The sequence below is a fragment of the Daphnia carinata genome, chromosome 3 (genome assembly GCF_022539665.2).
Source record: "Daphnia carinata strain CSIRO-1 chromosome 3, CSIRO_AGI_Dcar_HiC_V3, whole genome shotgun sequence".
NCBI classification, from domain to species: domain Eukaryota; kingdom Metazoa; phylum Arthropoda; class Branchiopoda; order Diplostraca; family Daphniidae; genus Daphnia; species Daphnia carinata.
The window spans coordinates 4,054,445-4,070,541 of record NC_081333.1 but is presented as its reverse complement, the minus strand read 5'-3'; the positions used below and the strand labels follow the sequence as shown (position 1 = coordinate 4,070,541).

General features: G+C 37.1%; 3 protein-coding genes and 1 pseudogene across 3 annotated transcripts; all 4 read left to right on the top strand.

Moving 5' to 3' along the window:
- Positions 1-43: 43 nt before the first annotated feature.
- On the top strand, positions 44-2,427 carry LOC130693590 (SEC14-like protein 2). Its single transcript, XM_057516759.2, has 10 exons — positions 44-374; positions 691-760; positions 829-872; positions 936-1,056; positions 1,120-1,323; positions 1,411-1,491; positions 1,554-1,756; positions 1,817-1,962; positions 2,024-2,181; positions 2,243-2,427. Exons 1-10 carry the CDS (start codon positions 321-323, stop codon positions 2,326-2,328), a joined length of 1,167 nt encoding a protein of 388 aa, XP_057372742.1. The 5' UTR covers positions 44-320; the 3' UTR covers positions 2,329-2,427.
- Positions 2,428-3,915: 1,488 nt separating this feature from the next.
- LOC130693588 (SEC14-like protein 2) lies at positions 3,916-6,554 on the top strand. Its single transcript, XM_057516756.2, has 11 exons — positions 3,916-4,043; positions 4,123-4,192; positions 4,315-4,358; positions 4,434-4,486; positions 4,581-4,648; positions 4,709-4,918; positions 4,981-5,061; positions 5,123-5,322; positions 5,381-5,526; positions 5,586-5,737; positions 5,814-6,554. The coding sequence occupies exons 1-11, from the start codon at positions 3,996-3,998 to the stop codon at positions 5,933-5,935; spliced, it is 1,194 nt and encodes a 397-aa protein (XP_057372739.1). The 5' UTR covers positions 3,916-3,995; the 3' UTR covers positions 5,936-6,554.
- A 512-nt stretch (positions 6,555-7,066) lies between these two features.
- LOC130693158 (SEC14-like protein 2) lies at positions 7,067-9,336 on the top strand (annotated as a pseudogene).
- A 1,348-nt stretch (positions 9,337-10,684) lies between these two features.
- LOC130693159 (SEC14-like protein 2) lies at positions 10,685-12,930 on the top strand. Its single transcript, XM_059494819.1, has 8 exons — positions 10,685-10,726; positions 10,801-10,870; positions 11,354-11,563; positions 11,625-11,705; positions 11,768-11,967; positions 12,045-12,190; positions 12,249-12,400; positions 12,818-12,930. Exons 1-8 carry the CDS (start codon positions 10,685-10,687, stop codon positions 12,928-12,930), a joined length of 1,014 nt encoding a protein of 337 aa, XP_059350802.1.
- The last annotated feature ends 3,167 nt before the right edge of the window (positions 12,931-16,097 follow it).

Genomic DNA, 16,097 nt, shown 5'->3' with positions numbered 1-16,097 from the left:
AGGTAGAGTTCAGTTTGAACCTAAAGAACGGAGTGCAAGAATAAAGATACCTAAAGAGCGATACAAACCCGTTTTTCGGTAGGGAAAGTGTATCAAAGGACACGTATATCCTGAAAAGAAATAACAGGTTACCTGTTACATAGAAACAACAGACAACATTTCTATCCCTTCAAGCGCACGCCTAGAAATCACAATTTCTAACCAAGTAACTAGACGATCGAAACGCTTAGGAAAAAGACGATTGTCGGGCGCTCGTCTCTCGCTCATAGGCACAACATAACCTTCGGCATAGACGGTAAAGTAGTTTTCCACCAGCAGTCATGGCTGACAACACGAAACAGCTCACGGACGAGCAGAAAAAGATTTTAAACGAGGTAAGAGAACAGTGTCAACAAGCCTACCTGTTTAGTAGTAGTAGAGTAAAATTTGGGTGGCTTTGTGTGGCTTGTCTGTGGAGTGAAACAAACCATTTGCACGTGAAAATGATGTGTCGAATTTCGTTTGTGGTTGTGTTTTTAACGACTCGCTATCACTGCCAGGCGAGAAATGGCGGTGAGGTGGTGAAAGATTGACGTTAATTTATTTACATTATTCGTTTTACTGTCCGACAGTAGATGGCGCGAGGTGCTTCACCTCGAAACAGATTCCCGTAAAAATTTTTTTATTAAATGCTTGTTGTAAAAATTACAGTTTAGGGAGAAGGTCAGCGATTGTCAACTTGCCGACTCTAGTGATGCGTTCCTCCTCAAATGGCTTATTGGTGAGTTGCTAACAAACGAAATAAATCTATCAACAATTTATTAAGCGTGAAATATTATGGTTTTATAGCCCGCAACTACAAAGTGGATCTTGCCGACAAAATGCTACGCCAAGTGCGTGACACAACTTTCTAGTTTATAAAATTGTAATCATAACAATAAATTTCATTGATGCAGTCGTTGGAGTGGCGGCGATTAAATCGGGTGAACGATATTCTCGAAACATGGGCACCGCCCGAAGTAATTGAAAAATATTATTCCATCGGCCAAACCGGATATGACAAATTCGGCTGCCCTCGTAAGTTTGAAACATTTCTACATGGTAACCAGCCATCCGTTATAAAGCGCATTTAATTTTCAGTTTGGATCAGCGCCCAAGGACCGATTGACATCCGTGGCATTATGCAATCGACGAAGAAAAAAGATCTAACGCGATTCATGATTTACATTATGGAGAAGAACGCGTTAAATATGCGGCAAAATCCCGAACGTTGCGCAACTCAGAACATTTGCGTCGTTGCCGACATGGAAAATTTGTCAATGTGGCAAATGGCTTATCGCCCAGGTCCTTTTTTTTTTGTTTTTAATTTTTTTATGTAACAAATAATGACATAACATTTTTCAAATCAATTCGATTCTCTAAATTTCATAGTAAACGAGGTCCGGAACGAAATGCTGAGGATATATGAAGCTAATTACCCGGAGAATCTTCGACGTATTTTCATCATCAACGGTAGATATGAAATATGAAATCGTGAATTAATTATTTTTCAAGTGACTTGTTTAACGGGACAGCTCCTAAACTATTCACCGTCATCTATAATATGATGAGACCTTTTATGCATCAAGTAACGATCGAAAAGATCTGCGTATATGGATTTGATAAAGAGGAATGGAAAGCGGCTTTATTGAAAGACATTGACGCTGACCAACTACCTGCCCATTACGGTGGGACTATGACCGATCCCGAAACAGACGATCCCAAATGTCCACACAAGGTTTTATTTTTTTTTTTAAATCCTATTTATGCAAATAACAGTTTTGTAAAAAATCGATAGTTTAATATGGGAGGACCAGTACCGCGTTCATATTACGTCAGCAATAGCAAACCAGTGCCAAAGGAAGGGATGCTTAATTTAGAAATCGGAAGTGGCAGTAAGAAACAACTGGAATTCGACGTGGCTTCCGTTAGTTCCGTTCTCAGGTGATTCATTTGAACACCTTTCGTTAGATGTGCACATTTTTTTTAAACGTTCGTGTTGTAGGTGGGAATTTATGACAGAAGGTGGTGATATAGGATTCCGAATCTATCACGTCACTATTACTGAAAAAGAAGAGATTATCGAAGTGGTTCCAGTCAGTCGAATCGAGAGTCATCTGGTCATGGAAGAAGGAGAAATTATTTGCGATTATATCGGCAAATGTAAGATAATTAAAATCTTTTATATTGAAAGTGAAAAGGCTTAATCATTTTGAATACACAGATGTGGTCGAGTTTGAAAACGGTTTCAGTTTCTTCAAGTCGAAAAAAGTTCATTACCACATCGAGGTAAATGCAGCCATTTGTTAGAGTTATCTGATAAACAGGTATTGAATGTGTTATCATTCTTTTAATGTTTTTGTGTAAGAGTAAAAGAAAATTCTGTGTCAAATAAATGGGTGATAATTGGCTTTGACTATTGTGTTTCTTTTTTTCTGGTGACGATGAAAAGGAAATTTTTCCTAATTGAATTCATTGTTATCGATTCTGCCATGTTTTTTTTTTATTTCATAGTTTCTTTTTTGGATGTGGTCATTTGCATAGGTTTTGATCCTTTGGTATTTGCGTACCCTACCTCCCATTCTTGAACTGAACATCGTTGCCCTTGAATCTGTTTTTGTTTTTGTAGAGGGTGACGTGTCACTGCTTTTGGCTGAAAATTATACAAAATTTTGTTTCCCCCTCCCATGATTTTCGACGATTTTGGCGCCCTTTTTCTTACCCTACCTCTATGTGAAGGCCCCCCAACCTTAGGACTAGACAAAATACACGTGTACTTTCCAGTAGTTGGTGTAAGGTCGCAGACCTATGAAATTGCCCAAGTTCAAGATACATCTGTTTTTGTTGTGATTTTTGGTAAGAAACGATTTTCATTTTGACTGTTTTAATTACATTTAAAATTTTATAAGCTTAAAAACTACAAAATTGTTATGAGCAATTTCATAACAGTACAATTTGATTCAGCTTACATCTGTTCTCGAATTTGATTAATATGAACTTGGTATGGATGAAATAGGTATGGTTTGATGACGAGCTATGTCTAAAGGTTATGGATTTTTTCTTATGGTCGTCCTTTTTCTGTTTCTGTTACGTAAACCATCCTCGGATACACTTCAAACGTGAAGCTCAACTTTCTTTAGCCCTCATTAGCTGTGGTTAAAATGTTCAAAAGTCGTAGCTTGTGCGTTTGCCCGGTTGAGTTATCTGTTGACATGTCTAACCAATTTCCATAAATAGCTACAAACAGTTCCAAAGATCCCCTTTTTAGGTCTTGTTGTTTCTATTTTAGAAAGCATTACTGTAATCTACGTTGCTTGGCATGGCGTAAGAACTAAGTCTGCATGTACTCGCGATAAATAATTAAGCAACAAATGTTAAGAATTTATTATAAAAATAGCTGTTCTACAGTCGAGGTCAAAGGATACTCATCGACATGTTTCGTTATCAAACTTGTATGATTTATTCTACCTACAGGGTTAACTTATTTATCCGCGAGTTATGTCATGTATCAACAGCTACTACCTTTTTAGCCACTAAATTACGTACCTTTGCCAAATTAAATTAAAAATATAAAGGTGTCAACCTTCCATTGTACTACGATAATGCTAACTTAAAACTGTAGGCGATGTACCTTTTGTTAATTCATAATAAAACCATTAATTTTTGCCCATAAAGCATCAAGATTGTATCGGCAGAGAGGAGCTGTTCTTGACATCAACATCAATCTTTCATGCTGACTCCAAAATCCATAGCAGATCCGGAAACCAGATTTATGCCTCGTGTGTCACGTAGTGTTAATCAAGAATACGCGAATCATAATGGAGGTATTCGAAAGAATCTTATCGCAAAATATAATCTATCTGTCCACCTTTTGTTTACTTACATAAGCCGTTCAGTCCCGCCTTTCCCCGTCCGGATATATAAAACAGAGGCAAAACTGACCTGCTTGTCATTTGATTTACAACTCGAACATCAAGATGATGTTGTCCCAATTGAACGAGCTTCAAAAAGAAACGTTTGCTCAGGTAAATACTTGGGTCTTTTTCTTTTTTTTTTAAATTTTATTTCCGTTTGTTCTAGAAAATCCATTGTTCTTTATTTCAGCTTAAGGAAAGCATCAAAGATTGCAAATTGATTGACTCGAGTGATGACTACGTCGTCAAATGGCTTGTTGGTAAGTTATGATTTTCGGCTTTGTAACGTTTTGTTTTGTACGCCCCCAGTGGCACGGTGAGAAACGTGATTAAAGAAAACGTGACGGGCGAATGTCTAACTGATATGGCTTATCTTTGACAGCTCGTAATTTTGATGTCGATCAAGCTGAGAAGATGCTTCGACGCGTGAGTTTCCCCCCTTTTTTTATTATCATAATTCAACAAATCTTTCAACACCCTTATTTCGGTTATTCTTCGCAGTCATTGGAATGGAGGCGCGCGAACCGAATCGACGAAATCGTAGAGCAATGGGAGTAAGTAATTTTTTCACGCTAGCTTGAATTGTTTACAAATGAAGTGTACGAAGTTTAATCAATCGTGTTATGCTTGTTTTGTTTAATATTTAAGGCCACCTTTGGTTCTGGTCAAATACTATCCAATGGGAATTATTGGTAACGATAAACAATCATGTCCTGGTGAGGTTGTATTAAATTGTTTCTAAGCCATTTGAGTTAATTCGGTTCATTTAAATGAAGTGTGGATCGTGTCGTTCGGCAATGCTGATTGGAGGGGAATTCTGCAATCGGTCAGTAAACGAGATTATTTGCGGTACATTTGTTACATGGCCGAAAAGAGCTTCAAAGAAATGAGGAAGAATTCTTTGCAAACACAAAAACCAGTCACGTATCAGACGTTTATTATCGATATGGATGGATTATCGATGAGACAAATGTCCTACAAGCCTTGTGAGTCCTTAATATTTAAATATTTCATGCGAAAAGGTGAAAAACAAATTTTCAACTGTCAGTTAGAGAAGTTGGAATCGAAGGGATCAAACTATCCGAGGCAAATTATCCAGAAAGTCTTCGTCGTGTATTCATAATCAATGGTAAAATCTTCCTTGTTATATCAGTTTTTAAAAAACTAAAAAATTAATTGCTGTTTGTTAGCGCCCAAGGCCTTCACTTTCGTCTTTTCTATGGTGAAACCATTTCTGCACCAGGTGACGTTGGACAAAATCAGCGTCTTTGGCTTCGACAAAAATGAATGGAGCGCTGCTTTGCTGAAAGAAATTGATGCGGATCAACTTCCAGTTTATTATGGCGGCACGATGACGGACTCAAATGGAGACCCTAAATGTTCCAGCAAGGTGAGACATCATCATTCAATTGTTACAGAACCTTTTAATAATTCATTGGAATGAAAAGATTTGCTTGGGTGGAGAAGTACCACCATCATATTACATGGAAGTGGTGAAACCGACGCCCAAGGAGTACATGACGTCTTTGACGTTGTCTAGTGGCAGTAAGAAAAAACTTGAGTACAAAATTATTCAAACCAATTCCGTGCTCAGGTAACGGTAACCTTTACAATGAAGATATTCTCAATAAATAACCTGATTTTAATCAAAAGGTGGGAATTTATGACGGAGGAAGGGGACATTGGCTTCGGTATCCATTACGTGGAGCGAAACGGTGAGAGGGTAGATCTAGTCAACAACGAAAGAGTTGAAAGTAATTTAATTATGGAAGAAGGCGAGGTTGCATGCACTCGGCCAGTCCTCTGTAAGTTCGTCGATATTTGAGTGTTCAATGTTAATCACAATCTAATTGTCATTTGATTTCATTTGATGTAACATAGATGTTGTGGAATTTGACAATAGCTACAGTTTCTTACGGTCAAAGAAAATCTGGTACCGCATCATCGTCGATCTCCCTTCATCCAATGTACCGTACGAGGAATTCGATCCGAAAGAAGAATGAAATTGGAAATGGTTGACAACTTTTATTGCTTTAGACAAACGTTTATAGTTCTGTAAAGAATTATTACCAGCATGCTGTTGCGGAATTTTACAAGTGTTGTTAACAAGGTTTACGTTTTCTCAAATCTATCATTGTCGCTTTATCTGATCAAGCATAACGTATTCGATTCGCGCGAAAAAATTACGTTAAGCCCAACAAATTGGTAATTAATGTTTTAATGAATTAAAGTTTTCAGCTAAAGTGTTTGGCTATGTTCATGTTTGTTTGTTTTTTAAAGCTTTAATTTGCAGTTTTTGTAGGATACAGCAGAGTTCGTAATTTTAAGACATCCGTTCGCTAGAAAGGTCATGTAAGTTCACTATCGTTAAATTCATGCCATCTGTTAGTTTTCGAGGAGTTATAGCATGCTGCAGCTGCGTATGTTTATGATTTGAATGTGTTCCCTAATGTATGCATGTGTGGCCTACCCTGTTCTTGCCAAATGGAGAAAAATCGAGTGTTTACTTGACACTACATAATCTGGAATTCGGAACAGTGTGTTTATTCTATCCGATATGTTTTTAGAAAAGCCTTTATGTGCTATGTAGTCTCCGTCTGTTTAATTAAACATTCAATACGACCATCTCCAATTTCAATTTTGATAAAGGACTTATCGAACTATCCAGATGATGTATCTGGTGTTTGCTGGACACGGGTGTTGTTGCTGATTCGGCTCTTAAAAGAAATGTAATTCTTTGAAAATATGTGCAATTTTGATTACGTTTTATTTGATCATTAATTGCAAAATATCCGTTGATCAGCACTCTTGTTACTAACGGTCGGCACTCGAATCTAATTTTAAGAAGCAACCATTTTACATATGCCGACCATTCATTTAAATATTTTTGGATTTCTAACAATCCTGACTTGAAAACGAAAAACGGCTACATTGTAGTTTGCTTACCCTGCCTTTCGTTGTTGCAAGATATTTTGAAGAGGAAAGGAATGATGTTGCTCACTCTTCCCCCTATTTTGAAGGGTTTCCAGAACACAGCTATTAAATTTTGTTCAAATTTTTAGACCTCAGTTTTTAGACCTCAGTTGAACAGTGGTTGTCGGATACAACGAACCATATTGCTTTGCGCTCCTATTTTTTTGTCCTATTGAAGGTCAGTTACATAATAAGTAAATTTGGGCGTTTACTGTGCATTTTAACGTCTGACTTTTCACACTCCACGACCCGTGCTACCAGACAGTAATTCTGATGTTGAAGTGAAAAGAATGAAAGTCAATCAAATAAAATTGTGTGTCAACTATGATGTCTTAAATGTGATTAACTAAAATCTCTTTAGTTTCAGATGACGACTTGAACTTGGCACTTTAAGTCCATACCAACCCGCCTATTCTGACTTATCGGTTTACATGTAGAAAAAACAACGTTGGAGTAGCATTTTACATGGAAATCAATCGCTTGGCTTAAAAACCCATCAAGTCACGCCTCTATTGCTGACATTAGCTTCACGGAAACTAACATAATAAAGTCTTGCGAGCGTAACGGGCAAGTTAGTTAGCAGTTCCAACATCAAGATGGTCGTATCGAGTGAAAATCGAGCGGAAATTTTAGAACAGGTATTGAACTAGAAAGTTTTCATTGTTAGAATTGATTTTGAATTTGTTTGTATTACTTTAATTCAGTTTAAGCGAAACATCGCTGATTGCCACCTGATTCGTGATGATGATGATTACGTCATTAAATGGCTTATTGGTAAACTTGGTTACATGTTATACTCATTGCTTGATTGAACAAAATTTTTTGGGTTTCAAATCAGTTTGTAGTTTTGACCTGGAGCAAGCTGAAAACATGCTTAGACGCGTAAGACAGTTTGGATTATATACATGGACTGATAAGCGTTAACTTTGATTTAACACTCTGTTTTTACACAGTCTGTTGAGTGGAGAAGAGCTAACGGCGTTGATGAGATCCTCCACCGATGGTCGTGAGTAGTAATTTATAATAATTTTTTTGACTAAAAAATGTTCTGTTTTGTATTTGACTAACTTCATTTTCCCTGTTTCTGTCAAGTCCACCATTGGTCCTTGCCAAGTACTATCCCATGAGCGTTATCGGCAATGATAAATTTTGTTGTCCTGGTAAATTGACGTTCAGTTTTAAACAAACCAAAATTTCTTTATTTATTTTGGGGGTTTTTAATTGGCAAAACTGGAATGATTGCAGTGTTAATTGCGTCATTTGGAAGAGCTGATTGGCGAGGAATATTGCAATCGGTCACTAAAGAAGATTGGTTGCGATACCTAATCTACATAGCGGAAGCAAATCACGCAAGAATGAGAAAGACTTCGTTGCTGACTGGGAAATCCATCACTCATCAGACATTTATTATCGACCTGGATGGATTATCCATGAGGCAAAGGACTTACAGGCCATGTATATTATTTATCTGAATTGAAATTTGAAATATACTCATTTTCACTGATAGTAAGAGAAATTGGCATGGAGGCAATCAAACTATCCGAGGCAAATTATCCTGAATGTCTTCGTCGTGTATTCATAATCAACGGTAAAATGTTTCTTTTGCTATTTCAATTCGAAAAAGATTTAAAATTATTTGTTATTTGTCAGCACCCAGGATCTTCACGTACGTGTTTTCCATGGTGAAACCATTTCTGCATCAGTCGACATTAAATAAAATCAGCGTCTTTGGTTTCGACAAGAATGAATGGAGTGCTGCTTTGTTGAAAGAAATCGATGCGGATCAACTTCCAGTTTATTACGGTGGCACGATGACCGACTCTAGTGGAGACATCAAATGTTCCAGCAAGGTAAGCATTGACATAATTATTATTCGATTTTGGGTATGTCTATTAACTTAACCGAGTGTAACCCAACAGCTTTGCATGGGAGGACAAGTTCCGCAGTCTTATTATCTCAAATTTACGAAACCCATTCCGAAGAATTACATGACGTCACTGACGTTGACCAGGGGTAGTAAAACAAAACTTGAATACAAAATCATGCAAGCCAATTCAATGCTCAAGTAAAAATGATTTTACATTCAAATGTTTTTTTATTAATTACCTGATTGTATTGGTTCCACAACAGGTGGGAATTTATGAGGCAAGAAGGTGACATTGGCTTCGGCATCCATTACATGGAGAAAAACGGCGAAAGGGTAGATCTAGTTAATAATGAAAAAATTGATAATTTGATAATGGAAGAAGATGAAATTGTGTACCCTCGAATAGTCCTCCGTAAGTTAATTTAGACCTGACTGTTATTCACAAGTTAATTGTTTTTTTGTCACATAGATGTAGTGGAATTCATCAGTTACAATTACCTACGATCTGAGGAAATCCGGTACAGAATCGCAATCGATTTTCCTTGATCTACTGCATCTAACTGAGGAATTGTGATGGATATTGACAATCATTTCGGTTTTTTTAAAACAAGATGTCATAGACAATGTGCATTGTAAACATGTTTACCACATATAGCCCCCGTTTATATTTCATTGAAATACGTATACTGTCTGTTCGATATATCAGAGTACATAAACGACATTCCAAAGGTCTTCTCAGTTCACTTATTGCAATCTGGTAGTTTCTAACAAACTGGCCTGACGCAGCTGTAGATGTTACGATCTACGTTATCTAGGCAAAACATGTTATACTCGTTTTTTGCCAAACAGGAAAGGGACCGAGGTTCTTTTTGCTTAACATTACATAAGCCAAAATTCTAGTACAGTGTATTAATTCTAACATTTAATTTTTTAAATGTCGACACGCTGGTCAGTTTCACTTAAATATTTTTCTGGTCATCAAACATATAATTCGTCCATCTCCAATTTCAATTTCGATGAAGGGAACTATCCAGATGATAAATCTGGTGTTGATTATGTATCATTTGGTAATAAATTTCAGACGCAAAACACCAGTTGGTCAACAGGCTTGTTTTCAACGAACAGGGCTCGATGTTCTAGTTTAATGGAAAAGTTTATCAGATGGCGTCCATGAATACAAAATTTTAGGATATTCAACCCTGAATTTTTTTAGCTAGAAAAAGGTCATTGTCTTCCTGTTTACTTACCCTGCCTTCATTGTTGCAAGAAATATTTAAGGGCAAGGGCTTCATATTTGGCATGTTCTTTATTGCTCACTCGTCCCCCCATTTTCGACGAGACGTTGCCGTTTCCACGCAATTTTGTCTGCCAATTGTATTTAATTTCGCGCTATTTTGACCTCAGTCGTACACCGGGAGTCGTACACAACGAACTCAACTATCAGCATGTGTTGCATTGTTTTTGCATCAAGTGGCAATCACGTGGGCATTGAAGGCCAGTTATATAAACTAGTCATTCTCTAATGCACAAGTTACGAGTAAAAATTTTCATTTTTCTAGATGCTTTTCTCTAGTCAAACCCGGTTGTAAATTTACAGCAATTTGATTCAATTGAATCTCGTTTAAGTTAAATGCTTCAGAGCTATGGCGCCATTTTAAGGCTAAGCGTTAAAGCCTCGTTCGTTTCCAGATGCCAGTATGGCGCACACAGGGCAATTACTAGAACCGATCCACTTTTCTATCGCTCTGCATGAATCCATTGGTTGGCAGTTCTTCGAAGACGTATATCATGGGTTTACAGCTAGAAAGCCAATCAAGTCCCGCCTTTATTGGTGACCCTAGTTCTGACAAGGAACGAGCAAAAAATAGTCGTGAGGGGGACTGGCAAGTTGATTTACAGTTGCAGTGCCAAGATGGTCGTATCGTGCGAAACTCGCGAAGAAATTTTGAAGCAGGTATACGACTTGTTTGTACTATTTCTTGTGTGGTATTCGAATTTTTTTCTTCTAATATTTATCATTTAATGCAGTTTAAACGAAACATCGCAGACTGTAATCTGAATGACGGTAGTGGTGATGACATTGTTAAATGGCTCGTCGGTAAGCTTATTGATACTTATTACTTATTGATACGTTATTCATAGTTTCATTTAAATACATTTCAATTTCTTCCAATCAGCTCGTGATTTCGATTTAGTTCAAGCCGAGAAAATGCTAAGACGCGTAAGTTGGCTTGAAATGTATTGTTGGCTTCATATTTACTGAATATCCTATATTTTTACAAAGTCTATAGAATGGAGAAGAGCGAATCGCGTTGATGAGATCCTCGATCAATGGCAGTAAATACTGATTTTTAATAATTTTTTTTACTTGAAAACATTTCTTTTTCTATAAACGTGCAGCATTTTCATGTCTTTTTTAATTCAAAGGCCACCGATGGTACTTGTTAAATACTACCCGATGAGCACAATCGGAAATGATAAATTTGCTTGTCCTGGTAAATTGAAATCGTATTCTATAACAGACTGTATTTTACCAACGCGTTGAAGTATTTTTTTTTTAAATTACGTAAATGAAATGCAGTGTCGATTATTGCGTTTGGAAAAGCTGACTGGAGGGGAATGTTGCAATCAGTCAGCAAACGAGATTATTTGCGATATCTTACGTACATGGCGGAAAGCAATTGCGCAACAATGAGGAAGAATTCATTGCTGGCTGGGAAACCTGTAACCCATCAGACATTTCTTATCGACATGGATGGGTTATCCATGAGACAAATGTCTTTCAAACCATGTAAGTTATTTATTACAAAATTTAGTAGGAATCACTAGTAAGCTTATTTTTTTATTGGCAGTCAGAGAAGTTGGTTTTGAAGCAATCAAAATATCCGAAGCTAACTATCCTGAAAGCCTTCGTCGTGTATTCATAATTAACGGTAAGATATTCTTTAATATTTCACGTAAGAAATTTAAAAATTCATTGTCATATTTGCCATAGCACCCAAGGCTTTCACGTTCGTATTTTCCATGGTGAAACCCTTTCTGCATCAGTCGACATTGGATAAAATGAGCGTCTTTGGTTTCGACAAAAATGAATGGAGTACTGCTTTGTTGAAGGAGATCGATGCGGATCAACTTCCAGTTCATTACGGTGGCACGATGACCGACTCGAATGGAGATGCGAAATGTTCCAACATGGTGTGTAATCCAGTTAGGAACAACTAATTTCAACTTGTCGCATTCAATTGTTGCACTGTCTTTTATAAATTAAACAGGTAAATGTGGGAGGACCAGTGCCGTCCTCTTATTACCTCGGCATGGAGAAACCTCTTCCAAAGGAAGACATGGCGTCTTTGATATTGTCTTGTGGCATGAAAAAGAAATTGGAATTTAAAATTGTTGCAGCTAATTCAACGCTCAAGTAAATCAAACTTTTAATCCTTAAAGAAAATTTAATATTAATCTTGAATATTAAAAAGGTTTGAATTCATGACGGAAGAAGGTGATATTGGTTTCCGAGTTTATTACCTCGAAAATGAAAAAGATAAAGTGGACGTTATCAACAACGTAAGAGTTGAAAGTCATATGATAATGGAAGAAGGGGAAATCGTCTGTACAAGGCCAGCCCTTTGTAAGTAGAATTTTCTCTAAATTAGCTTAATGTATGTTAGCAGTGGTAACGTTAAGTTGATCGATAGACTTCTATGTATTCCCATGATCTCCGACAAGGTCGATTGTGGGATGGGTTTGCGTCAGACCTATTCTGTGGAAGACCTTGAATTAACCTTTACCTTACCCAGACTCTATCTTTAGAGCTTTGGTCGTTCTTTGAAAATTGAATAGTTGATTTAGAGTTAGGGTTTTGTAGTGTGCATTTGCATCGTGTTTTGTGTTGCTACGGTCGTGTTCGCCATTAGTGGTATAGCAGTGGTTTGTTTCACTTCGGAGAAGTGTAACGCCGCAATTAGTGACTGTTTATTGGTGGAACTCGGCCTTTGTTAAATTATTATTGTGACACTATTTTATTTGTTGACTCTCGCCTATGTAGATGTGGTGCAATTTGACAACAGCTACAGTTACCTCAGGTCTAAGACAATCTGGTATCGCATTGTCGTTCATCTTCCCTCGTTCGACAAGTACGACCAGTTCGGCCACCAATAATCAAGTAAGGACTTACATTTTCTTGATTTGCATGTGTTACGTGGGGTGGTGGTGTATGTGTCGTGCGTTAGGAATTGGCCGAGGTTTATCATAGGAATTTTACGACCAACATTTGATATAGGAGTTCGTTTGGGTTAATATTCTCGTGATCTACTCCCGCACCGGTTCGTTTTGTTATTTATTTCCTCTATTTGAGTGGCCATTTTGTTCAAAAATCTTTTTTTAACTCGTTTCTTTTCCTTGACGCTAGATGGCATTTACTGATTATAATTTTTCGATTGCCCTTTTCTTTTGCGTTTTACGTCAGAAGAATTTTTTATGAGGATAAAACGATGTTGACAGCTTGAAAGGACGGAATTCTATTCGAAGAAATGAATGGTCCGTGTAACTGGTTCTTTCATTTGATGCTGTGGGCTTCTATTTATGGGTTTCTAATGTCACATCGTTTAAGGAAAATGAAGCAGATTCGATTCTCGCTTTGCTGCGTTTTCAAGTTGCTCCACAGAAGCCATAGAATCTCCCTCGTTTTTTTTTCGCCCCTAAAATGATGAATCACTGCGCTTCAACATTTTATATATTTTTTTTTTCTCGCCTTTTTTTTTTATGGGTGGCGTCCAGTTTCTTTTGCCGCTTTACACAACACTCACGCACACACACACATTTTGTTGTAATGTGGTTTTGTAGCTGTTCAAGTTGTTGGTTTTGAGAATTCTTTTTTTCTTCCTTTTCAAGTTGATGTCAAGTGGTTTGTTTGGCCTCTTGCTTCAGAAGGACACATTCGAGTTGTATAAAAATAAATTCTACGCCACAACAACAAAAAAAAGAAAAACGAGGAAACTTAAAATTTCAAAAAGAAAAATAGAATCGTCTTGTGTGCACACTAACGGTAGATGCCCTACAAACGTCCAACTTGTTGAACAATGACTCGGGACATTGTCGAGAGATGCTGAGCAACTATTTGAACATAGGGAAGAGAAACAAACGAAATCTCCTATTTATACGGTAGGAGAACGAACTATACAACTCAATAGGCCTATGGTGGAATGTTTTGGGTCATGATATTTCCTTTTTATTTTTTTTTCGCTGAGCTGTCAGCTCTCTGGTTGCTGTAGCAACAACAGGGAATGGAAATAATTTTTTCAAAAATCAAGAAACTTATTTTTTTTAGAAAGTCATTTTCCTTACAAGGTAACAAGTAGGCCTGAAATTGTGGCACAGGTGCAACAGCTGTGAATTCAATCCAATTTTCTTTAACAACACGTTTTTTTAATAAATTTATTTATTTTTTTTTTTTTTAATATTAGAGATTGAATCAACAGCTCCGATGGTGCGTCAGTTAAAAGCATTGGCTATTTGTGTAATCATTTTGAAAGTCCATGGTCAAGGTGATCTTTCTCATTTGAAAACTACGTGAAACTTGTCTTCTCGATCATCTCGCGATGCGTTTTTGTTTTTTCCCCACAAACTTTTGTGCTCGTAGATGATGACGATGATTATTCAAAACGATGATCAACTACCTTCCATGAAAGGGGCAAAAACAAAACAAAGCAGAGAAAATGACGAGCCTTGTTATTATTATCGACTTCGGGGATGTAGCGTTCATGATGGAGGGGGCGTTGATTTGTCTAACGATTTTCTTTTGTTTTGTATTTCCTTTGTCCATATAATCGATGATATAGACGCCATAAATATGAAAACTGCTCTAGGCTGATTGCTCTTGTGTCATTAAAGAAAAAAAAAACTGAACGAATACGAGAAATGTTGTTGAAGAAACGAACGATATTTCATTCGATTCTTGTGAGGTCTCCATTTAAATGAAGAAATTTGTTCGCATTTGCTTTTATTTGTTTTCGAAACGTGGGGTCGTCGTCATTTTGAATGCAGGCAAAAGGGTTACGGGGTGATGAAATACGATTTTATTTGTAGCTCTTTCACAAAAATGGATTGCTATGCAATAACCTATAAATGTGATCAAACTTCGATACATCTCTGTCTCTGCTTTTTTGTGTTTCGACCGTCTCGAAAAAAACGTTTTTGAAAAAGCGGGAAACATGAACAAGGCGTTTCCTAAATGTTGTGCCCTGCCGCCCCGTGTGAACCTTCTATTTAAAAAAAATTTATGTAGATAAATAATAACAGAAAAAAAACAAAATATCAAAGACAAACATTGGAAAGAAGGAAAAAAAAAGAAAAACCCTTTGTGTGTGGGCTTGCCGACAGGTGTGGGGGGAATATTTTCTTGCAGTCCAGGTGCGCATATTAGGCATATATTTAGCGTCTTTTTTTTTCTCTCCCCCCCACGTTTTTTTCCCTCTAATTTGTATGTATACAAACAGCACGCAAGTTTTTAACACTCAAATAAAATCTTCTCCCTGCCTCTCAATATTAAAAAAAAAAAAAAAAAAAAAAAAAAAGACACGGAAGAAGAAATTGGGAGGGTTTCCGACGCGATGAAAAGATTCCATACAGCGCGTCTCCTGAATATTTCATTAGGTTCTAGTTATAGATATCTATTTTTTTGTTTCGGGGGGGGGGGGGGGGGGGGGGTGAAAGTAAAAGACAAGAGAGTAGCTTTGGTATGTTGATGGAAATGCGAGGGATTTCGGGTTCGTTTCGAGAATTGTTTTCAGTTGTGGTGGGGGGAGAAAGATTTTGACCAAACACCTTTCGGAATTATAATACGCGCAACAATGAATAAAATTAGAGAATCTTTTCTTTTTAACCGAGAATGCAACAATGTTTGAAACGTTGTTGCAGTTCGGAATTTGAATAAATTTCGATTTCGTGCTTTTAAAGCTGATTTAGCTCGTAAAAAAAAAAATGCCTAATTGCGTCTATGTTGCACGATATTCTGCCACTTTTCTCTTACGTAACTCAATTGAAAGAACTCGGTCGTGTAAAAAGTTGGAAGGATTTCGTCATACATGATTCCAAGAACAGGGCTAATACAAAAGAAGAAGCTCTTTCTTTCATATTAGTGAGTAATTTTCCCTGAAAAAAAAGTCATGACATTGACATTTGGGGGTGTACGTCACAAGTTTCGATATTGCCGTGCTACGTTCTTTTTCTTTTTTTTTTTTTTGCGTCCAAAATAGAACACGTGCAACTATCAACGTCAATAAAAAATTCTTTTTGAAATAGCTGCTGTCTGCAGTAGCGCCACTTTC